The sequence below is a fragment of the Glycine soja genome, chromosome 16, assembly GCF_004193775.1.
Source record: "Glycine soja cultivar W05 chromosome 16, ASM419377v2, whole genome shotgun sequence".
NCBI classification, from domain to species: Eukaryota; Viridiplantae; Streptophyta; class Magnoliopsida; order Fabales; family Fabaceae; genus Glycine; species Glycine soja.
The window spans coordinates 29,536,142-29,560,828 of NC_041017.1; the positions used below are offsets into that span (position 1 = coordinate 29,536,142).

General features: G+C 32.2%; 3 protein-coding genes, 1 long non-coding RNA gene and 1 pseudogene across 4 annotated transcripts; 4 read left to right on the forward strand and 1 right to left on the reverse strand.

Moving 5' to 3' along the window:
- Window positions 1-774: 774 nt before the first annotated feature.
- LOC114389425 lies at window positions 775-6,196 on the reverse strand (annotated as a pseudogene).
- A 2,823-nt stretch (window positions 6,197-9,019) lies between these two features.
- LOC114389942 lies at window positions 9,020-9,367 on the forward strand. The gene has a single exon (XM_028350641.1). It carries the CDS (start codon window positions 9,020-9,022, stop codon window positions 9,365-9,367), a length of 348 nt encoding a protein of 115 aa, XP_028206442.1.
- Window positions 9,368-12,096: 2,729 nt separating this feature from the next.
- LOC114389612 lies at window positions 12,097-13,620 on the forward strand. Its single transcript, XR_003661792.1, has 4 exons — window positions 12,097-12,782; window positions 12,862-12,945; window positions 13,041-13,096; window positions 13,368-13,620. It is a non-coding gene; the product is annotated as an uncharacterized LOC114389612 (long non-coding RNA).
- Window positions 13,621-13,733: 113 nt separating this feature from the next.
- LOC114389943 lies at window positions 13,734-17,223 on the forward strand. The gene is made up of 5 exons (XM_028350643.1): window positions 13,734-13,790; window positions 14,003-14,059; window positions 16,686-16,712; window positions 16,825-16,920; window positions 17,035-17,223. Exons 1-5 carry the CDS (start codon window positions 13,734-13,736, stop codon window positions 17,221-17,223), a joined length of 426 nt encoding a protein of 141 aa, XP_028206444.1.
- A 393-nt stretch (window positions 17,224-17,616) lies between these two features.
- Window positions 17,617-19,216, forward strand: LOC114389610 (kinesin-like protein KIN-7J). Its single transcript, XM_028350312.1, has 4 exons — window positions 17,617-17,901; window positions 17,983-18,316; window positions 18,720-18,801; window positions 19,024-19,216. The coding sequence occupies exons 2-4, from the start codon at window positions 18,087-18,089 to the stop codon at window positions 19,150-19,152; spliced, it is 441 nt and encodes a 146-aa protein (XP_028206113.1). The 5' UTR covers window positions 17,617-17,901; window positions 17,983-18,086; the 3' UTR covers window positions 19,153-19,216.
- Window positions 19,217-24,687: the final 5,471 nt, after the last annotated feature.

Consider the following 24,687-nt stretch of genomic DNA (forward strand, 5'->3'; position numbering starts at 1 on the left):
AGTCGCTCGGGAGACAGTAATCCTTAACAGAACTGGAAAAAGGGTATCTCAACATTGCATCTTCTAGGGATAGAGTTACTTTGTTGTATCTCTGTATACATCTTTGTATTGTACTTAATGATTCCATCTTTGCAAAGGGATTTGGGAGAGAGAATACATAAATTAGGCTTTTCATCGTGAGGGATTCAAGTTGAGCGTGGGTAGGAAAAATTCATCAAATTGGTAGAGAAAAATCTAAAATAATACATTTTAGGCAAATAAAACAGGTTACGTTCCAACATTATCACATTCTGAATTTCGTTATCTTCATCTTATCTTTTATTTTCCTTTTCTTATCTTTCTTTGTCTTCTATCTTCTTTTATCTTTATCATCTTTTAATTCAAATATTTTATCTTTTTATCTTTTATTTTTATCTTTAAATATTTATATTTTCTTCTAAATTTTTATTTTATCTCCTATCTAATATTTCCTTATCTTTTGCTTTTAAATTGAATTTACATCAATCTAAGTACAACCAAAGTCACTGTGAATTCGGTACTCAAACTTTTGAGTACTTTACTACTTCTGACAAATTGGTACACTTGCCAATCGGTTAACAATTGCCTATGACGATGATTAATAACCGTTGTAGAAAGTGTTTTTAAACCGTGTAGAATAGTCTCTTTCTAATGGTGCTATTATTAAGTCAAATATCAATAATATAGGATGTCCATTTTGAATTTGTCGATAGACTATTCTTTTAAATATATCTATCAGATACTGATTCAGAGGAATGTATAAAGAGATTCAAATGCTCGATCTATTTTCATTGAATCCGAAGCAAAATAGAATATCTAAAACCAAACTTGACAAGACAACAAGAATCAATAGGGCTAGTTACACTATTGTCTTTTATCAGTGTTGATACCATACCACTCAACTTGAATCCTTTTTCATCCAATTATTGATTGTCGGAGCAACAAGAAATGAGAAGCGTTAGTGCCTAGTTCCATATGTGTGACAAAAATCCCATATGTTGTGTCTCAAAAACTTCACTGCCCACTAATCTTTGCTTTTTCCGCAACCACAACTACTGGTTTTTGGATTATGAACTAATGAGATCATCATTTAATTTTCTTTTTCTACAAGGATCAATGAATCGAATATCGTCCACGCTACTTTGCTTTTTCAATACATGGATTCCGTTTTCATCACACAAATCTCCATATACAATCTCTGCAAGGTTCCATTCATTCTCTAATAGTGCTTCATCTAAATTATCTTTCATTTGAAGATGAAAAAGAGCTGTACAAGGTGATTCGAAGAAAAACCCACCAAACAAAGGTTTATGTTGATGTTCATGTCCATTAATGATCACGCTCAAAACTAGATCTGAGGTAAAGTTCAAAAAATCTTCCTTAACAAAGCAAACAACTATGGCTGGGAATTTGTTACGGAACCAGAAAAAAATTGACGGTCCCCGACTATGGCTCAAACCACCCTGGAATCTTTCCACTTGGCAAAATAAAGAAGGTGTCTCCAACCTCATGTAGTTCCTGTTAGTCATAAATAATTCATCTAGTTTAGGAACACTAAAATACTATGTCAATGACCGAATTGAAAACATAAAAAAACATTACCTGATTCTGTAACATGCTTATACTTGAGGAAGTCAAGGCTAGGCATCCTAATGCAGAGAAATATTTCAAGTTTGGAGGAATCCCTCTAATTTCTTGAAGACGATCGCAATAATCCAAAGTAAGGGTAGTTAAAAAGCGGCAGTCTTTGATGCATTCGGGAATAACTGTGAATTTACTCGCTGACAGGTTTAAATTCTTCACATTTACAAAACATGAGAGAAATAGCCAAAGAAGCTCATCTGACAGGTCGCAGCCTATGAATTCAAGATGCTGCATGCTTGAACACACGACCGAGCTCAATTTCAAAACATCGTCAGGCAATAGCCTCCATTGCAATTGGGTAGCTTCAACCCGAGCTAGTTCTGGCATCATGCAAATGTTTGAAATGAAGGTGGCAGCATCAAAGCCTCTTAACCGGTAAGTTTCCTGTCCCAGATATAACTCTTGAAGCCGAGTAAGATTTCGAAATGAAGGTCGGAATTCTTTTATGCGACATTCATCCAAGTCAAGTACTGTTATATTTTCCATTTTTCCTAATATTCCAGGAAAACTCTCGAGATTGTGACAACCCGAAAGTTCAAACTGTTCAAGAGAGGTCAACTTCAATGGTGGAAAACTCTTAAGCTCTGGGCAACCTCCAGCATACAAGATCTTAAGCTTTTCCAATAAACCAACTGAATAGTGAATTGTAAACAAATTCCGACACCTTGCAAATGACAATTTTTCCAATTTTGAGAGACAAGATACATCTGGTATCTCTGTTAAACTATCACACTTGTCCAAGTTTAAAATTGTCAAATTCACGAACCTCTGCAACGTAAAAGGAAAAAAAGTAAATCAATAAACAAGAAGTGATTATTACTGTAAAATGTAAATAAAAAAAAGAACACAAATGAATAACCATAAAGTGAACTTATTACAATACAATATCAATGAAATGAACTCAATACACTTGCCTTTTCAAATAATGAGGCCAACTCTAGTGACGTAAAGCTACTATGGCGTAACTTGCATATAGCAAGTTGCTTTGGGTTAAAATTATGTGGCCAATCCCGTGAAGGACATCTCTTCCATTCCAATACCCTTAAAGTATTAGGAAGATATTTGGGACCTTTGGTAAAACAATCACTCTTGATAATAAGTGTTTTCAGATTTTTCATCTTCTTGAAGGCATCTCCATCCCATTCAACTTCTTCTCCAAATGAGGAAAAATTCATACATATGATTTCAATCTTACTAGTCCCCTTTTAAAACAAAAATCACAAATCAACCACATGAATATACATTGGGACTTTAAAATGTCTATTTAGAAAAATGTACATATTAACAAGCAAAAAATACTTGTGACAAGAGCATGTAATAATTAAAAGAGATAAATCATGTTTAAAGATGAAAAACCAAACCATTCAATGTATCGATCTTACTTACCTTATTTTCTTGTAAAACCTGATTTATATCCTCATGGGACCATAACCTGCTACGTTTCCCAGGCTCTGTTGGTGATTCTCTTCGGACAATTTCTTTACCCATGTCTTCTATCAAGTCATGCAATCTCATGACCTTATAATCCCATGACCCATGAATGTTTATCAGAGATTTTTTAACCAACACCCCAATATGATATTTCATGCAACGACCATAATGAGCATAAAGTATATCTTGGAGCTCTCCCAATTCATAATCTTTGAAGCAACAAGCAATATCAAGAAAAATACTTTTCTCATCTTCATTCAAAGCATCATAGCTTACTTTAAGTATCATATAGATACTTTTATCAGGAATTCTTTCATATCCATTTAGAGCAGATTCCCATTCTTTTATACTTTTTTCAAATAAGTTGGAACCTATTACTTCTAAAGCCAACGGAAGGCCTGAAGCATAAATTACCGCTCGATTCAAAATATCATTGTAACTTGAATCAACTTCTTTTTCCAACTCAAAAGCCTTCTGAATAAGTAATTGAAGAGCATGTTTCTCATTCAACTCTCTCACCTTATATGTTATTTTAACATTGTGTAGCGCTAACAAATGTTCGTTTCTAGTGGTGATGATGACTCTACTACCACAACCAAACTAATCAGGGCTGCCAATAATTGCTTGTAAGTGTTTATGTTCATCAACATCATCTAGAATCAAAAGAACCTTTTTTTGCTTGAGCTTATGCTTTATTATGGGAATTCCTTCTCTCCAATTTGTTAACTTAATTTTCTTCTCTCCAACTGTTTTAGAAAGAAGGATGCTTTGGAGATGTTGTAACCCCTTTTTGTTGGAAGTTTCTCTCACATTTTCAAGAAAGCAAGAAGCTTCAAAATGGCCAGCAATGGAATTATAGACTGCAACGGCAAGTGTTGTTTTACCCACTCCGCCGAGTCCATGGATCCCCACCATGTGAACGACATCATCAGATCCAACATCCAGAAGCGACTTTACTTCTAGCACGGGTGACTCTAGCCCAACCAGGACATCAGGAACTTGTAAAAGAGCATGATTAAACTTGCTAGACACTAATTCAACTATCTCCTTAATAAACTTGTATTCATATTTGTTCCTGTATAATAAAGAAAATTTGTGAAGTCAAACTAAACACCTCATGTCCATTTGTTGATATGTATGGTGTTTTTTGAAGTTTAAAAGTATTTTGATCCTAAGTTACAGAATTCGCTCACTTCACCATAAAATCGTGAATTGGTTCGTGGACACCAATTCACGATTCATTTTCAAAGTGGTTCGTTAAAATTTGTAAACAAATTCATGAAGAAGAACCAGAAACAATTGGTGGAAAATTGCATACCGCAACTCAAACAAAATAAAGGTGAGAAGAAAGAATAACATAAACAAAAAGAAGAGGCAAAACTAAGCTCTGCAGTGTGAAGACATAAGATGGGAAAACAAAGATGAGACAAAAAAAAAAAAAGGAAGTAAAAGCAAAACTCAAAGTAGAAGTCAAAAGATTTGAAAAGGCCAAAGGCAAGAGTAAGAGTAAGTTCCCTCCTTTTTTTAAATAATTATTTTCTTATGCTAACCATTTGAGTGCGAACAAATTCATTTTCCGTGTATGTGACTCATCTAAGGACGAATTTATTAGCATTTTACATATTTAAGATGAAAATAACTTTAAAATTTTTTAGAGGAATATATAAATAGCATAATATTGATTAATAACATAATTTATTTATTATTTTGAAATTTTTAATAGTCATTTTTGTTATGTGTCACGTTATCTTTTTTATTAATAGTAACCAACAAAAGTTAACACATAAATGAATTTGTCATATTTTTTTTATTTTTTGAGACAAAAATATGAATTTCTATACTTGGAAAAAGTTAGGACGAAAATAACTATTTATTGTATTTTAAACAAATAAATAAGTATTGAATGGCTGGTTTTCAGGAACTGTAACGGTTGGTTTCAAACTATCAATGTTTATTTAGTATTAAAGACTAAAAAGAGAAAATATATATTAGGGAGATGGCCTATAAAAAAATTTATAAATTATATAATTTTGAAACCAACAATTATCTGTTATCTTTCCTTAGTTAGGTACAAAGATAATATTATTTTTTAAATAAACTTAAAAATAATAATAAATCTATTGATTAAAGTGTAAATGATAAATTGTATTAATAAAAATGTATCATAAAATTCAAATAAACTATCCCAAATAAACAATATTAAGTCCAATTGTCAGTAATGTTAACACTTTAAATATTTTATAAGAATTAAATTTGTTTTTGCAGCTGATTAATTTATACATTAGAAAATATTATAAATTTAAATAGTATACCGGTTGTATACATCCCCGATCGAGGACTAGTTCTTGGTGAGGCCGCGTACTGCGTACCTAAACCCATGTTTCCTACCGGAGCATATTACGATTTATGTGATTATACTTTAATCTCTTTAAAATTTAACATTAAAATGTGATTAGACAAGCCAAAATTAAAGAATTTAAAATAAAGTAAGTGAGGGTACGTACCCATCATGTTGGAAATGATGGCCAGAAATGTTAGAAACTTGGTGCAGAGCCATTTTCCAGGTCTCAAGCTTCTCCATGTTATCAGAGTTCAACTTCTTTTCATGATTTGCCAGTGCTTCTCCAAAACTACCTCTGTGGTGTCGGACATCTGAAGGATCCACTATATAAAAAACTGGCAAAACCAACAGATCATTCTTCCCCTTAGTAAAGTTATTAAGGATGTGAGTGAGTTCGTTTAAGCAAAAGGAGGAAGATGCGTAGTTTTCAGAGAGCACGATGATGAAAATCTTGGACTTCTCAATTGCTTCCTCAAGTGCTGACGTGATTTGGTCCCCTTTCTGGAGCTCGTCGTCATCAATGAAGGTGTGAATTCCCCTTTCCCGAAGGACATTGTAGAGATTGCCAGTGAAACTATAACGAGTATCTTCCCCACGGAAGCTAAGGAACACATCGTAGGAGAATGATCGCACAGCCATCAGAACTTAGAATATAGGTTTGTATGATTGTAGATGGAGGAGTGTTGGGGCTCCATTCTAATAAAACAAGCAAACTTATATTTAGCCTTAAGCTTATAGCGTTTCTGTGAAGCTTCATATCTTTTTTTTTACTATGACCCTACGATCTATACGAAACTTAAAGAGAGTTTTCTATGAAGCTTCATATGTCTTTTTCTTTCACTATGGCCCTACGCGCATACTTAATTGGTTTGACAGTGTCGTTGGATGGTTAGAGTGTTGAGTCTCTACGAAACTTAAAATGACTTTTTCTTGAAGCTTCACATATTTCTTTAGTAGAAAATGAAGAGAGATGACATTGGGGTGTGTGCTTCTTCTATTAAGCTTCATCATTTTTTATTAAGTCTATTCAGATCGATACGTCAAGATGACACATGATTGTGAAATAATCATTAAAACATACATCGAATCTTTTAAATTCAATTCTATATTTAAATATCACACATTTACGAAACGAAAAACATACTTACATCAAAATTATCATTTGAGTTATAAGTACTCATAGAAATAAAATCTAATTTGATTAATTCAAATATACATACCTAGCTACCAGTACACAATATTATTTCATTTTCGTTGTTTATTTCTAAAATAGTCAATTGTTAAACCTTTTTTATTTTATTTCTTCATTGAGCTTCTGTGGAGGATAGATACAAGAACACAAATTCACTGATCTTCATATTATTTTTCTAAGGTAATTTTTGTCCCTTTTAATTTTCTTTGAATTTTTTCTTATATATTTTGCTATTTTTATTTAGTTTTTCTGAAGGGTAAATACAAGTTACAAACGCGAATTTATTTTTTCCGCTGTGGTGGATTAACAGTGCTTGTATTGGACATGGTTTATTTGCCATGCTTGAACATGAGATAACCAAGTCAACATGAAAATTATCAGCACATTGGGGACAATATAATAAAATTTTCCTTCAGAGTCGTGAACTTTTAAAATAAAACCATTTGTGATATTCTTGATCTAGACCAAAAATAGTGATGAGGATAGTGACTATTTCTCATGATAACAGCTTTGGAAAATAATTTAATAGAAATGCTGAAGGGTAAAGACTTGTTCTTATAGGGTATATGAAAGTCGTACACTGCATGTGTTGTTTAAAGGAGAGGGGAGAGGAGAGATTTTATTCAATGGGAGGAGAAAATTTTAATAGAGGGTGCTAAGACTTGTTTAATTCATGAGAAGAAAATAGGAAACAATATGGTCAATAATCAGTTTTCTTATATAAAAAAAATATTTTAAGTTAACAGACAAGAAAAAAAATATTTATTGCTCTTGAGTAACTTGATCCATCTTTTATATATATATATACATATGAAGTTGCCAATTTTTAAAAAATATATTTAATTTTCAGCATATATACTGGCCAAATTTGTGTAGCACACAGCCACACGACCCTACAATATAGTAAAGAACGGATCCATAGCTGAAGTGGTAGGGAACGTTCATAACAAACTTTGCTTTGGACACAGGACGTATAAGCAGCTGGAGTTTTAAAAAGTTAAATTTTGTTAAATGCATTTCTTGTTCGTTGAGCAGTTGTGCCACTTTGCCTCCACAAATGAACAAGGATATATAGATTTATTTTTTACTGATTCGATCTTGAAACGTTCACGTATCATAAATATTCTATAGGTATAAAAAAAAAATTACGAAATCACACAATCTACATTAACAAGTATTAGTTGTTTCGATTAATTTACACAAAGTCGCGGTTAGAAAGCAAGACCAATTCATTAACATTTTTATAGAACTATTTGCCTTGTTCAAACTTACATTGTCTACTCACCAAATATTAAATTGTTTCAATGCATCATTTTGCAGACATTACAAATTTAAAAGATTGATATACTATTAGAGTGCGTTTTATAAAGAACTTTAGGTGAGGAAAATAATTTAATAGAAAATTTATTTATTTTAATCTAAAATTTATTATTCGGATGTTTTTCTATAAAGAATTTAAATTTTTGAAATTTTAAAACAGAATTTTAAATCATTAAAATTGTGGAATTTCAATTTCCTCCTAAATCGTGAAAAATTAAAATTCTCTTTTTGATATAAGAATCTTTTGAAAAATTTTACGTATTTTCTTTATAATATTTATCTTCTTTTTCACTTGAAAATTTCTGAAATTCTGTTCTGCAGCAGAATTGCTCGACGGTGATAAAGGTCTAAGTCATATTTTGTGTCGTTGACTAAATGTCATAATCAGGTGTGATAGTGTACGCAACCGTGTCTTGATTTTCCTATGATTTCTCATGTTAAATCAGTATTCTTCTTCTTGAAAGCACACTAACCATATACTTTTTTCTCTTTGTATTCATTTTCTTTCACCTTCATAATTTTAATTTTTTTTTCAAACACAATTTTGAGAATAAAAGAATTTTAATTAAAATATTTAAAATTCTCTTCATCCAAACACACTCTTTCGTGTGATACCCAAGGGATATTTGACTAAGAAAATCAAATTGGCATAAAAAAATGTCGTTTTCAAATATTAGCGGGGAGATAGAGAGCTTTTTATCCACCTTCGTGCAAGTGGAAACTTAGTACTTAACAACTTAATAATTGGACAAAAATTTTATAATTGTGGGTACGGCAGAATAGAAATAGTCAACAAAAGTTGTAAAAACTGAATGGTTCCAAATCACACGGGTGCAGTAACCATTATTAGTAAATAATTGAGAAACACATGAAGGACCAAACTCTACTACATAACCAAACTTGACCCCAAAGATGCATATATAAAGCCCCACACTATGTTGTGTTATCCTCCAATTTATCTCATCTATAATCCCCAGCAACCCTTTTCCTCCACCTCTTTAATTACACTCAATATATCAACAAAGATTCAAAATCTTGTCTTTCACAGACAACAAGATCCAACCTTTAGATCCATGACTACTCGGAGGGGGTATGAAATATTAGGTAAAGAATCTGCCACCACTGCACTTTTGCATGAGGGGTTCAAGAGGAGCACTAGTTTGCCTTCTCATGGATCCAATTCTTCAAGAAAAATGGCTCTGGGTTCCACCTATGGGGACATCAATCAAAAGAGAAACCCCACAAAGAAGGGCAATGATAATAATAGTGACAAGAAGAGTCACCCACTTCTAAGCTTCTTGGCTCTTAGATGGAAAAAGAAAACAACAGCAAGGCCTGAATTTGCAAGGTATCTTGAGTATCTCAAGGAAGGAGGCATGTGGGATTTGAATTCCAATAAACCTGTGATGTATTACAAATGATCATAGCTATAGCTTGCTTTGGGTTTGAATGCAAAATTTGTTGGTATATTACGTTAAGAATTTATATAGTACTACTATTTGATTCTTAATTATGTCAAATTACTTTGACAAGATGTAGAGTATGGTTACCTTTGCTATTAATTAATCATTCATTTGAATCATGCATTTGCAAAATTCAAAAAGTTCATCAGCCTGTTTTCGATAGGTTCTAGTAATATAAAGAAGTTAATTAAGCATACTCTTTTTTTCCCACTGAATTATTGGTAGTTGATAGTGATTTTGTTTTTAATAACAAATTCTTTTTATTCGATTTTGGATAAATCAAACTTCATAAATATTTTGGATAAATTACAACATAACTGATGTCTTAAGGTGCAACGGGTTATAATTAGATAGTGGTTTATAATTAATATATGCTAAAGTAATTCATGTTTATGAAATGTGCCTATTTGACTATCTATCTATTTATAATATATAAAATTTGAATTTTTTAAAATCATGCTAGCATTTAAGCAAAATTAGTGATATGAAACAAGAATATTCTACATAATATCACATTATCATGTCATTAAAATGACTGATTTAAAGGAAGAAAAACATTTTATGTTTTATCTCATTATACTAATTCAAAGTAGCACAGATCAACAACTATTAAAATATTTTAATAACATCAATTCGTCTCTCATTCTTAACCTTTTTTTCACTTCTGGATACTCTCTCCGACGGCCGACAAAGGGTTCGACGACGAGATATACTCTATTATTAAAAAAAATCAAATATCAATTGAAAAACATATTTTTATATATTTTTTATTACTATTTTTATTTTTTATTTTCTCTCGTATTTTTATTAATATTATTAGTATTGGATGATGGTTGGCTATGCAATAGACATTGCTCCATCTGATGTAATTATTTGGTTTGACCATGCTGGTACTGATTGTACCGGTTTTGGATTCATTTTAATAAAATTCCTTTCTTTTAGGTCTTAAAAAAAGTACAGATTCTAAGGTATTTTCATTGAATCCAAAGCAAAATAGAATATCTAAAACCAAACTTGATTTGACAACAAGAATCACTAGGGCTAGATACAGTGTTGTCTTTTATCAGTGTTGATACCATACAACTGCTGAACTTGTTTCCTCTTTCATCCAATTATTGATTGCCGGAGCAGCAAGAAATTACATTTGATAGTGCCCAGTTCCACACCTGTGACAAAAAATCCATATGTTGTTGCTGCTCTACAAATTGTGTCTCAACAACTTTACTGCCTACTAATCTTTGCTATTTTCTGCAGCCGCAACCTCTGAACTACAAATTTTTCTTTTTCTAAAAGGATCAGTGAATCAAATATCCTCCATGCTACTTTGTTGTTTCCATACATGGATTCCGTATTCGCCACACAAATCTTTACATACAATCTCTGCACGGTTCCATTCATTCTCTAACAGTGCTTCATCTAAATTATCTTCCATTTGAAGATGAAAAAGAACTGTAGCAGGTGTTTCAGCACTATACAAAGGTATATGTTCATGTTCATGTCCATTAATGAACACGCTGAGATCTGGATAATCGAAAACTTCCTCAAAATCTGAGTTAACAATGCAAACAGCTATGGCTGGGAAATCGTTACGGAACCAGAAACAAATTGGCGGTCCCGGACTCTTGTGCTCAAACCACTCTGGAATCTCTACTCTTGGCAAACTAAAGTTGGTGTCTCCAACCTCATGCAGTTTCTGTTAGTCATAAATAATTCATCAAGAGTAGCAACATTAAAATACTATGTCAATGATCAAATTGAAAAAAAAAAAAAAAAACTCTACCTTGTTCAGTAACATGCTTATACTTGAGGAAGTCAAGGCTGGGCCGTGTAATGTAGAGAAATGTTTCAAGTTTGGAGGAATCCCTCTAATTTCTTGAAGACCACCACAATAATCCAAAGTAAGGGTAGTTAAAAAGCGGCATTTTTCGATGCATTCGGGAATAACTGTGAATTCACTCCCGAGACTGACACAATACCAAACTTCAAACTGTTCAAGAGAGGTCAACTTCAACGGTGGAAAACTCTTAAGCTCTTGGTAATTTAGAGCGTCCAAGATTTTAAGCTTTTCCAATAAACCAACTGAACGGTGAATTGTTAATAAATTCTGACACCTTGCAAATGACAAATTTTCCAAATTTGAGAGACAAGATACATCTGGTATCTCTGTTAAACTATCACACTCGTCCAAGATTAAACTTGTCAAATTCAGGAGCCTCTACAACGTAAAAAGGAAATAAAAAAAAAAAGAAGTAAATCAATAAACAAGAAGTGATTATCTATATACTATATAATAAAAGAGAAATATATGGAAAAGGCTATTGTGTCCATGACTGAGAGGTTGACATCTGACACTTTTAGTGGGTTTTTTATTTTTCATTTTGTCCTTGCTTCATTCATTAACACCTGCATTTTTTTCTTCTTGAGTTGTTGACACATGCATTTTGCAGTTCTGCATTTGTTGACACGTAGGTTGGGGGAGCTGGTGCCGGAGCAAGCAAAAAGCCATGCCTCAACTACGTGGTTGCCTCATTTGTTAACGTGTGCCATAGAGCTTCCCGTATTGTTCAAATTCAGGTTTTTCCTTTCTTCTTCTTCTTCTCATTCCCAATTCAATTTTCTTTCTTTCTAAAATTTATTCATTAATTAATTCCTTTGTGCCAAATAGGCAACACTGTCAGAGAGAGCTCTTGAACTATTTGCTTTGCCTGATGACTGCATTCCTAAATTACTCTTGCCGCATAGCTTCCTGTATTGTTCAAATTCAGGATTTCCCTTTCTTCTTCTTCTTCTTCTTCTTCTTCTTCTTCTCCTCATTCCCAATTCAATTCTGAAATTTATTCATTAATTAATTCCTTTGTGCCAAATAGTCGACGCTGTCAGAGAGAGCTATTGAACTACTTGCTTTGTCTAATGACTGCATTCCTAAATTACTCTTGCCGCATAGCTTCCCGTATTGTTCAAACTCAGGATTTTCCTTTCTTCTTCTTCTTCTTCTTCTTCTTCTTCTTCTTCTTCTTCTCCTCCTCATTCCCAATTCAATTTTCTTTCTTTCTGAAATTCATTCATTAATTAATTCCTTTGTGCCAAATAGGCGATGCTGTCAGAGAGAGCTCTTGAACTACTTGCTTTGCCTAATGACTGCATTCCTAAATTACTCTTGCCGCATAGCTTCCCGTATTGTTCAAATTCAGGATTTCCCTTTCTTCTTCTTCTTCTTCTTTTTCTTCTCCTCATTCCCAATTCAATTTTCTTTCTTTCTGAAATTCATTCATTAATTAATTCCTTTGTGCCAAATAGGCGACGGTGTCAAAGAGAGCTCTTGAACTAATTGCATTGCCTGATGACCGCATTCCTAAACTACTCCTTGATATCGGTAATTTAAATTTTAATTCAATTTAGCTATTCTCTGTTGCTTTTTTCGATTTTTAATGGCTTATTAATAATTGGCGTAGGTTGTGGAACGGGACTTAACGGCGAGACAATCTCGGAGAATGGACACCATTGGATTGGGCTTGATATTTCAGCATCAATGCCTAGTATGTTATGTTTTGAAATATTGTTTGTTATTCCTATTTATTTTGAATTTTTATATATTTGTTGCTAATTCTTTTATTTTTGTTAAACGTGTAAGATGTTGTGGTGGAGCGAGAGGTTGAGGGTGACCTTTTACTTGGTGACATGGGTCAGGTATGTCTATACTATTCACCTTATTTCTACTTAATCAGTATTATTGTTGTTGCAATTGCTGTTCTTGCTCAATGTTATCGTGCTCTAATTTATGTTATAAACTTATAATACTCTTATGTGTGTGTGTGTTTTGGTCATAATGTTTGTGTTCAACGAATGAGTTATTATTGACAAAATAAAAATGACATGCATGCTTATTATTATTATTAAAAATAATTCTTTCATCCTTTTTTTTCCTCTTTTCTTTTGTGTGTTGTTGATGGATCCCAAGGGCTTAAAGCAGCAGCAGCCATAGGAGGTGGTACCAAACTTCCTCAGCCTCCCCCAACACAACCAACAACAAGGGAATTCCAACAACAACAACATGGGAGAGAACAAACCGTCAGAGGTTAAGGATTTCTAGATAGTGGTAGCTGCTGAGAAGGACGAGAGCAAGAAGCAGCAACAGTTGGCACCAAAGAGGAGAAAGCTGGATTTGGTTTACCCCCTTATTGTTCCTTCTCCCCAGTACTCGAGTCTCCATATACAGGCACTTCAATAAGCCATTTTTTTGTTGTTTTTGTTACTTTTGATTTGTGATTTGCAATTTTTCTTGGGTTATAAACTTATAATTGTGTTAACTTGCAGGTGGAATTGCATGGCCAGATGGCTTAGCTGCTTTGGTCTGGCCTTAAAACTATTGTTTAATTCAGAGGTGTGTTGATTATTTTGTTCTTCTCTAGGACAGGGTGGAGTACTAAGATCGGTTTGTTTTGTGAATTTGAAGATATAGTTTCATAATCATATTTGTCAAATTTCATATTGGATCTGGTATTTAGTACTTTTATCATCTGGGAAATTTTAATCTTTGTGTGGAACATCACTTGCAAGTTACATATGTGAATCTGTATTGTCATTTGGTTTCAGGGTCTAGGAATTCATCCTGGAGTTATGGATGGGGCCATCAGTATATATGTTGTTCGGGTTTGTTTTCAATATAAATGACTAAATCAAACTAAAATAGATTATTACAGAATGAGCCCCATGTTAAATGTGGAAAACAAAAGAATTGAATTTGGGCAGAACGCATACTGGGTGAATGAAATGATAAGGGGGATTATTATATTGAATAAGTATTCTTCTCTACCAAGTTTGATAGGGAGCATCTCATTTTAGTTGGTTTTTCTTTCAAGTTTTGATTTTGGAAAGTTGGTTTTACTTGTGTTTATTACTGATCATAGAACCAGTGCTTTTGGGGAATTTTGTTTGCATACTGATTTTGTTTCTGCAATTCATTTGGATGCAGTTTATATGGGGTTTCATGGATATTTAACTTTTCACTGCATATGGAATAAAATTTTCTCTTTATGATGGATCATAAGAATAGTATAATCACATTCAACCTTGCATCTTATGGTCCCTTCGATCTTAATATCTCACACACAAAGGGATAGTGAGAGACAAGGGGTAAAGACAAAAGAATTTTTTTTTTATCTCTGACTGTGCCAAATAACCAAGCTTAATATGTGTTTTCCTTTCCAATTGAAAAGTGATTATTACAACAGAATTGTGAAGGGTCGGTTTTCTGATTTGCCATCATTTCCTATAATTATCATCTATTTTTTTCCCCTCAAGGTATTTGCTATTTAATTTAATGTTTCACCTTTTTGTTTCTTAGAGGAGTGATAACAGCTAAAAGTGAGACAGATTGATAAATTGAGGTATCAAGATGTCTTATCGAAGGGGGTCTGATCAGCCACCGCAAAGGAGGATACTGCAGACTCAGACTGCTAGGAATTGAGAAGTGTTAAATTGTAATTGAATCTCTGACCTAATGTAAAGGATATGATGCATGTTGCAAACAAATGCCTCGTGTTTAGTGCTGTTGTTGCATGTTCCTCTAGAAGAATAAGACTGTCTAAAGATGATATTGAATCCAGGAAAAGTAAAATGGGCATACAAAAATTAAGCATTCCTAGACTCTTAGAATATGAGACCACAACACAATATTAGAGTTAACTCTTGCATCTTTTTTCTTAGAATGCTGCTCCTTCATTTCTCCTTCTTTTTATCCTGTTCTAGCCTTCTAGGTTATATTTATTTATAAATATTTGGATTACTTAATTTTGATGAGACCTTATATGGTATTAAAGGCAATAGGTGCATACCTACTCTTTGAAAAAGATTGCTTTGTGTTTCAAAAGCATAACAAAACAGAAGTTGATTCCTTCTTCACAGTTATTCATACTCAATCTTGTGTTTCTTGACAGATGTAAATGTTTTTCATTTTTTGCCATAAATCCCTAATATTACATTCCTAATATTATATCTTATCTCTTTAATTATTTCTCTCTTTCAACAATCTAACCCGCTTTATATTATCTTCCTAGTCTACATCTTATTGTACTGTGAAAGAAATTCTGTTCATTTGACCTCAGGATTAAACATAAAAAACTCAAATCAAGACACTTTACTATCAAATAAATTGGAAATTCTTATGAAAACTTGTGTTTTTAAACATTTTTGTAACATATTTTGATAATTAATTACAAAAATAAATTTAACAATGTTTAGTTTTGTTGGATTCTGTGATATACTAATTATTTCATGCTATTATTATTATTATTATTATTATTATTATTATTATTTATTAAATAAACAATTTTCACCAAATAAATAGTCATCTCATTAAAAAAGAGAACAAATTTTTTAAATAAAAAAAAAGAAATGGAGTTAAAGAAGTATAAACAAAACTAATTATCACCCTTTATACCATAAATATCTGACCATTTAATAAAGAAAAAATGATATACAATGTAATAAATTTTTTATATTGGTATCGCAAATTTTAAATAAAATTTATTGATTTGTATAATAATTATTTTAATATTATTTTTAAGATGGTTTTTCAGTTAATAGTGTAAAAAAATTATACTAACATACACATTGAATCCTTTTGTAGAAACATTCTACAGCATAGATATGATTCATTTGTTAAGAATGTAGTGGATTTAAACTTTTCAATTCAAAGTTAGTTTTCAAGCTTATGATTGGGTGAATGAAGTTGTAATTTTGAGTAGGAAACTATAGAATTTAGAAGCATTATATCGGTTGCTTTGTTATGCAAAGAATCACTAATGGACAGAACAAAGTGGTAATTGCTAATAGAATGTGGGCTAGGCTTCTGTCCTCAACAAATCAGCCCAACTTTACGATTGCTAAGACTGTCTCTGAAGAAAAAAGGGAGGAAGGAGCAAATGTTCATGTCCCTGAGTAAGGACATTGTTCAAATAACCATTTGGCTTAGAAAGAAGTCGGCAGCATTTTTCACCCTGCTATATATGTACATGTTTATTGTATTAATTTTATCTTATATCTATTAGAAGCTTTGTTTGTCCTAGCAATCTGGCTTTGACCTTTGTCACAATTTACCTGCATACCAAAGTTTTTGTGTAGCAGTTTAGGTTGAGTGACTCCATTATCAATAACCTAATTGATTGAATACATGTTTTTAGCTCATTAAATTGCTTGATTATCTTGAGTTTCATGTGAACCGCAGATTGTTTACAACTATATCTGTTGATTGTTAACACTTTTTCACTTCGTGCAGGTTAATTCTAGAAAAGTATCAGCTACAGTATGTTGTTATCTTACTGACATTTAATTTACACTACTTATAAGTTTGCTTTAATCAACGTTCTACACATGAAATTTTAGTTATGTGCCAACCTTTTTTGTTTTGTTATTAGACGTTGAACAAATTTTCATGCATAGCATTGGCTGGGGTGTATACTGAGTATCTTATATATGGATTTTCTGAAGGAGGTCTAGATGATATAAGAAAGGTTTATGCAACTTTTTACTTACTTTCTTATTGGCAACATTTGGAAAGCTCACATGGCATTGCCATTACTAATTGTAATTTTCTTAATTGTAAACACTTGGGTTTATTGCTCAAGGACCTAGGCTTCGCACAGAAGAAGGCAGATTCTCAGGTTAGATGGTCTTTGCTAAACACGGTCTTGCGGAGGCATCAAGCAGCACGAGGGAAGGTTGTTGAGGCCTTATCAACGGGAAAATCCGTAGGATCCTACATTGACATTATAGAGAATTCTATTGATGTTTCAGACCTCTTACTGAAGCTTTGACCCCCCCCCTTGATTATTATTCCCTTCTTTTACTCTAAACTCTGCTCACAGATATGTCACTGCTAGAAAAAATGGATTTTACGACACAATTTTTACAACGGTCATTACGACACTGTCTTAAAAATTTAAGTGGTGGCATTTTTGTAAATTTCACCCGCTATACAATTACGGTGCTATCCAAACCCGTTTTGAAATGAGTGCTTCAAGAACAGGTATTACAACACCGTCTTAAAATCCCTTACATGATAAATTTAATAACATTTTTTAAATTAAATTAAAAATATTTAAGACGGTGAGGATATACACCGTCTTTGAAGCGTGGGATACATGGACGGTCATACTATAGAGACCATCTTTAATTTTTAGGTTTAATAATTAAAATAGGGCCTTTGGACCTCTCGAGCTCATAACCCTGATTGAACCTCGCGCCCTCTGTTGACCCAAGCTCCCGCCGTGGCATCACTGTACCTCTCATCGTGTCTTGACCCAAGCTCCTGCCGTGCCATCAATGTACATCGCATTGTGCCCTCACCCTAGGTCGCATTGTAGTGGCTGTAGCTCAGGTCGCACCAGAAGACCAACAGTTTTGCCTCATACTGCATAACCTAACCTTTCCTTATTCTCCTCTCCGTTCTCTCTTTCCCCTGTCACCCGTCGGCGACAGAGGCACACAGAACCGTATGCCATTTTTTTCTATTCATTCCTTCATCGCATTAATTAAACACATTCATTTGATTGTCCTGATTCATTTTTCCGTAGGGGTTGAGAAGCTGCCCTGCGTTTAGCGTGTTACGTGAATAATAACATATTATGTTGTCGCGACAATCGCAATCATGCTTGTAAGGCGATTAATGAATTAAGTGATGGTGAAGACGAGAGATACAGCAGCGTCAATGACGAACGTCATAGAGGAGCAGGGAAACATGGCTCTGTCAAATGCCCAGGAAGAGAGAATCTTGGTTTCCATAAGAATAAGGCCTTTGAACAAGAGAGAAAAGGCTAGGCATGATACAAGAACAACGGCCATGTGGAACCACGACCACTCTCAATGGATACCTATGCCTTTGGTGCGTAACAAATATCAAAATGCTAGGTTATTTGTTTTCTCTTTAACGTATTTTTATGGATTTTTTATTTATTTATATCACAATTCTTGTTTTATTGGAAACATATAGGGTATTTGGGAAGAAGTGGAATACAAAGCAGGTTTATGAACAAGGGATTAAGGAAGTTGCTCTTGAAGTCGTTAGGGATTTTTTATGGATTTTTTATTTAACTGAATATGCTGTAACTGATAAATGTACTATGTTATGGATTTTCTCTTTAACGTATTTTTATGGATTTTTTTATTTATTTATATCACAATTCCTGTGAGTAATCTTTTTTCTATAATTCCTGATTGTGTTAATATGTATATTGTTGTGTTGGCTTTGAGGGATTTCTCTTTCTCATTGGTGAAACTGAAACATAATCTCAGCTAGCATTTTTGCATACAGGCAAACAAGCAGTGGAAAGACACACACCATGTCTGGCATTACTGAATATGTTGAAAGGGACATATATGAATACATTGAGAAGGTATAAAACCATTCAAATCCTGGTTTCACCTTACAGTGAAATGGATGATGTTCTTTCATTGTGGCTGAAATTTTGACATTTTGTTGTTGCTTTCAGCATAAAGACATAGAATTTGTTGTAAGTAATTGAGTTGGTATTTATTTTATCATTAAATTACTAAGTAATTGAGATAATTCTTCTCATTTTTTATTTCTAAGTAATTGAGTTGGTTTCTTTGTACAGAATTTTGTTGATCTAGTAGGAAGTGAGTGTGCTTCTCAAGCAATGACAGCAGGCATAAGATTGAGAGAAGGTAGCCACATAAATCACAGTTTACTGAGCCTTGAAACTCTAATTCGGAAACTAAGGTAGAATTCCATCCTGTGTACTGAGTTTAATTTTGGATAATTATGGGTTTAACATCACAAACACTATTAACAGTTATCCTATTCTTACCAGATTATGGGTTTAACATCACAAACACTATTAATATATAGTATACCTCTGAGGTCATATAATGTGGGGTACTGCATGGTGTGTGAAGCTAATCTGGTAAGAATAGGATAATCTGGTATCACTACCAACATCAACAATGAGCTTCATAATAAGGTAATCCACTTTTAGCTTCTTAAAACACCACAAGACTTTTTATTTTTCTGGACTGGTAAATTAATTAATTAATAATTATTACATTTGTGATTCTACAGAGGTAGGTAACTTGGTGATGTATTAATATTAATATTTTTAAATTTTAATAAATCCATAGGTTTAGGATTAAAGTAACTCTTCTAGTCTAGCTACTTCACATCACATTCCCTGCTAAAAGTATATCTGAGCTATTATTTTTTCACATTTTGGTACTTAATTCTTCCTCGATTTTTCTATCTTGCTTTCTATTATTACTTTCAAATACTTTGGAATCCAAGGGGCTTCAAAGTTTGACCTTATGGAACATTTTTCTTTTTTTTTCTTGCTTTTTTTAAATAAAAAAATTGATGCTAAATTTTTCTTTATAACTACCTACCTTTGGCTTAATTATTTTCCTTGTCCTGTGATTTGGCCGAATGGTGATATATATATATATATATGGAATAGCAAAGGTGGTGATATATATATTTTCCTTGCCCTGTGATATGGCTTAATTATTCTTGATGGTTTTCCTCGAACAATAAATCAAGCAGTGAGTATTGATACCCACCTAATGCCCTTATATTAATTAGTATATGTGCTTGTAGTTGGCTGTGATTTTTCTTGGGACTAACTAACCACACAAGTGGCTATATTTTCTGTCCTCGACAATTTCCTGACATTCACTTTTCATAACTGCGATCTACTTAAAATGTGCTTGAAATCTGTGTGCTCAGAAAATATTGGAAGGGGTAACTGACATTGACTTGGTGGTCAATCTGAAGCTCCAAGAAGAAGCACTGCTTGCAAAATGCCTTGGTAGAAGAATTTGTAATCAATGTGGAGGAAATTTTAATATTGCCTCCATTAGCATCAAGGGTGAGAATGGGCGTCCTGGAATGGTCATGGCTCCACTTCTACCTCCTGCACACTGTATGTCAAAGCTCATTACTCGGTCAGATGATACTAAAGCAGTAGTCAAAGAAAGGCTTCGTATATACAATGAAAAGGTATTTGTCTTATTATTTTGTCAAACTTCCTCATTCATTTCTAATAGTTTTATAATTTGTTTTCTATCATGCTTGCACAGTTATATATGGCCATGGTTTGATGGTTTCTAACATTGTCAGGAACAGATGATTTCTGTGAGAATTGCTGATTGATTAGCATTTAGCAATAAGCTTGTCAGAATCTGGCATATATATATCAACATGACCTTTTTTAATTAAATAAATATATTATATTTAATAAAAAGCCCTTAGTTGTCTCTGCTTAATTATTTCCTTTTTATTGTAATCTATCTCCAAAAAAGCCCTTTTTAATTTCCTAAGATCATCATCACTTCACTTGACACTTGCTCCTAACATTCAATTGAGTTAAATCTATCCTCGGTATTCACTGGCTTGCCACTCTTTTCTCACTTTTTAAGTTATAAAGATATTTACATGAAAAATCTCAAAGTTTCTTTCGTTTAGTTTATGTTATTGTTTGGTAGGCATGCTAATTTAACTTAATTTATTGCTTTTCTCAACATGTTCCTTTCTTTAAAAGAGTTTTAGTCTCTATCTCAGCTGCATGCCTGCATGTTTCTTTAAAAGTGTTTAACGCTTTCTACATCGGTCGTATCACAACCGCCGTCGTAGAACACGTGATAAACGACATCGTGTTTGTGCCAGCAACGTCGAAAAATCTTTCTACATCGGTTGTAAAATAACCGTCGTAGAACACGTCATAAACAACATCGTCCTTCGACAGATGTTGTTTATAACGTGTTTCTAAGACGGTCATTGTACGACCGATGTAGAAACTCATCCTTTACAACGACATTCGTTTTAAAGACGCGTGTCCACCGTTTTTGAAAGCCCATTTCCACCGATGTAAAACGCTGTTTTTCATAAATTTTCATATGGTATTATTACCTTGCTCAAATTCGGACTGAGTATTGACAAAAGGAGGGTTTGAAAAAAATAATATGATGCTCGCTAAATAAATAACCAGAGCTATTATGAGACTTTTTCTTTTCCCACTCTGAAATCAAAGTGATTTCAATTTCAGGGTTCAAAAAATCAAATTTTGAACTTTTGTACTAAAGTGTAGAATAAGAAGCTTTGTTCTCAAAATAACAATGTACACTCAACTTAAATAAATTTCTCTTATGTTTTTGCACTCGTGGGAGAGTCCTAGAGCTTGATATGAATTCAAGAAATTCTGATGAGCTTCTATTGTGTGTGACTTGACATGAATGTGTTCTCTAGAAATCATTATATCATCTCATAAAGAAAATAAATCTTCATATTAGCTGCAACAATCCATTTATTGGAAATAAAAAAAAACGATTAATGTAAACGAACACGAGAAGTTTATAATATAAAATAAAATATTAGTGGTACAAGGAGTTGCTTTGATTGTGTAAGAAAAAAAACAAAAAAAAATAAACAATTTTTGTGGAATTAAACGTATTAGTTTTTGGTTATTAAATCTTCTTTATTAATATTATGTCAAAAGTTTTTTTTCCCCTTTAAGCCTGTAAATTTTTTTGGTGGAACTCTAAGCCTGTAAATAAGTACATTTATTCTGGAGATTAATGCACTCCAAAGGCATCATCATACATGATGATGATGTTGAATTTTTTATATCTCATCAAAATGTTAAAAGTGACGAACGAAGTCTTTTTTTTATATGCTTGATCACGTTTATTTTTTAAATAATTCTACCCAAACCATTTTTTATATATTACGAACCCAAACAAATTTAATACACATTATTATCTTGAATATCACACGCCAAACATGCATTGGTGTTGTTTCGCATATGTTTTTAGTATTGTTCTTCAATTCATGCTCGGCAATTGCTTTTAGTATTGTTCTTTAATTCATACCGTATGAATTATTTACTCGCATTTTAATTGTATAATTGCAATCTCTTAAAATAGTTTCTTAAATTAATTTTACAATGTATCTTCCAAAAAGATTTCATACAGGTGGGATAAAAAAATAGAAAATAAGCAATTTAGTATTTTCTTAAATTTAGTGTTATCTTTACCTTTCTCTTTCATTGGTTTTGCTTTGTAATTTTTTTTTGAAGAAATAAGGCTTTCATTGATTCATTAATTTTACGAGGAAACCTACAATTGTATAATTCTTAAATTATTTTTGTTAAAGGAAAATGTTTTTCTTTAAAACACATTTTGAAAAACAATTCAAGCCTCCACTAAGTATCATCCATTGCTTTCTGTTCTTGCCCTAATTTCATACATTCTAGTTGCATGTTATTCTAAGTACTTCTTTATGTGTAGGGTATCTTGGCTGAGATCCTAGACTTTGTAATGGGGAAAAGTTTCATCCGAAATATGATGAGTTAGGCGCAATTTTACACTCCTATTATGGCACCAAAACGTATTTTGTTATTTTTATTATGTAACACTACTTCCATTTTACAAGACAAATATATTATTTTGATTGAATCAATTGTTATTTGATGTAAAACGCACAACCTCTGTATTTTCAATGGGAGCTTATGGTTCAGAAAGCAGGGGATGACTAATGGAAAACATGCTTACATGGAGCTCATTTTATGTGTTTACTTGCTACACCATTTATGATAATGCAATACGCTACGCACAACTGAATATTTTTATTTATGTGTTGTATAGCTGGGTTTCTCAATCCGATTTACGAATGTAAGGCACATATAGTGAAGAGTATTTTGTTTATCACATTTTTTCTTTTTCTATTTTAATTTATAACAATTTCTGGATTTTGAAAGACCATATTTTAATTTATATTCATTTTGTGTATTTGTTTCAACAATTATTGATGGATTTGCATTTTAAATCAAATGATAAAAATCAATTTCATGGAAATCAATAGTTATCAATATCAGTGCATTCCAGTTTTGATATGATTTTTTTGTTTTTCCTTTATACGTGTGGCCACTTTAAAAGAAATTGCTCTAAGTGTAATTTTTATCGTCTTTGATTTTTGGATTTCCCTTTGATTTATATGGTAAGACTATGTAAATTGATGGTTTTCTGGAATATATTGGTAACATAAAAAGTTGTAATTTTAAAGATTTTTGGAATAGGTGAGCATGCTCACATTCGTGCTTTTACTGAACACTTGATAGAGATATTGGCAGAAGAGAGCTACTCTTTAGGTTTGTGTGAAAGCAGAAGGATTTACATATAACATGAGTGTTGTTTAGCTTTTATTTAATGTAACATCTTATGTGGATGCAAAATTTGAATTTAATTATATATGTGCATTATTTTCCCTTCATAGATAAAGAAGTAGACAGTCCACAAAAGGATTATGATGGATTTGTTAAATTCGTACTGACTATTGACAAGAGGAGTTTAATGTTTCATCCAGGATTTACAATGACAACCAGCAAGGGAACAATTTTAAAATTTACATGAATAAAAACATAAGAAAAGGTTTATTATCTCTTATGTAAATTACCTTGCAAAATGTAAGCCTTACTACTAATTGTTGGACTAGACGTGGATGCAAAATCTAAATTTAATTATATATGTGCATCATTTCTCCCTTCATAGATAAATTATATATGGTTATTATTATTATTATTATTATTATTATTATTATTATTATTATTATTATTATTATTATTATTATTATTATTATGCTGATGTAGTCATGCATGTTTGCTTCCTTTTAAAAAATTAAAATTTATTGATCATTAGGTACAATTCTATTAAGATATTATATAGAAGTGTGATTTATTCGATTTTTTTCCAGAATAAAAAAAATATTTTGAACTAGATAAGTTCAAATCAAAGAAGGATTTTGGAGGGTTTTATCTTATTTTATTCATTTTTTTAGTTTTATTCATAAATTAATATTAATTTCTTTTCATTTTTATTGTATTATATATATATATATATATATAATAAAAATGAAAATTCTAATTAAAAAATATATATTTTCTTAAAGAAAAAAATGTGGATATTATGCCAATAATATCCTTACTCTTTTTTCTTTTAGCTTTTGTTTGGCAAGCTCATGTAAGTTTTCAAATGAGATCTGTAATTTGAGTAATGTCTTAAAAAAAATTAAGAATTTATCAGAAAACTAAAATTCGAACATTTTAACAATTTAAAAGATCAAATAAGTCTTACAGTGTGAATTATCGATTCCAATATTGAAATTTTTGGATATATACGAAAAAATACAAACCATCTCATCATCTACGCTTTGTATATTGAGAAATCCTAATCCTATTATTTGATTTGAACCCATCACCAATAGAATACCTAGATTA

Bases quoted from the DNA above. Each gene is read 5' to 3' on its own strand.
- LOC114389610 (XM_028350312.1), top strand. From the start codon at position 18,087: ATGGTGAAGACGAGAGATACAGCAGCGTCAATGACGAACGTCATAGAG. The intron at 18,317-18,719 runs GTTATTTGTTTT...TTTTGCATACAG, and splicing joins AACAAATATCAAAATGCTAG to GCAAACAAGCAGTGGAAAGA. The intron at 18,802-19,023 runs GTATAAAACCAT...TTCTTTGTACAG, and splicing joins TATATGAATACATTGAGAAG to AATTTTGTTGATCTAGTAGG.
- LOC114389942 (XM_028350641.1), top strand. From the start codon at position 9,020: ATGACTACTCGGAGGGGGTATGAAATATTAGGTAAAGAATCTGCCACC.
- LOC114389943 (XM_028350643.1), top strand. From the start codon at position 13,734: ATGGCCAGATGGCTTAGCTGCTTTGGTCTGGCCTTAAAACTATTGTTT. The intron at 16,713-16,824 runs GTATGTTGTTAT...TTTTGTTATTAG, and splicing joins CTAGAAAAGTATCAGCTACA to ACGTTGAACAAATTTTCATG. The intron at 16,921-17,034 runs GTTTATGCAACT...TTATTGCTCAAG, and splicing joins GTCTAGATGATATAAGAAAG to GACCTAGGCTTCGCACAGAA.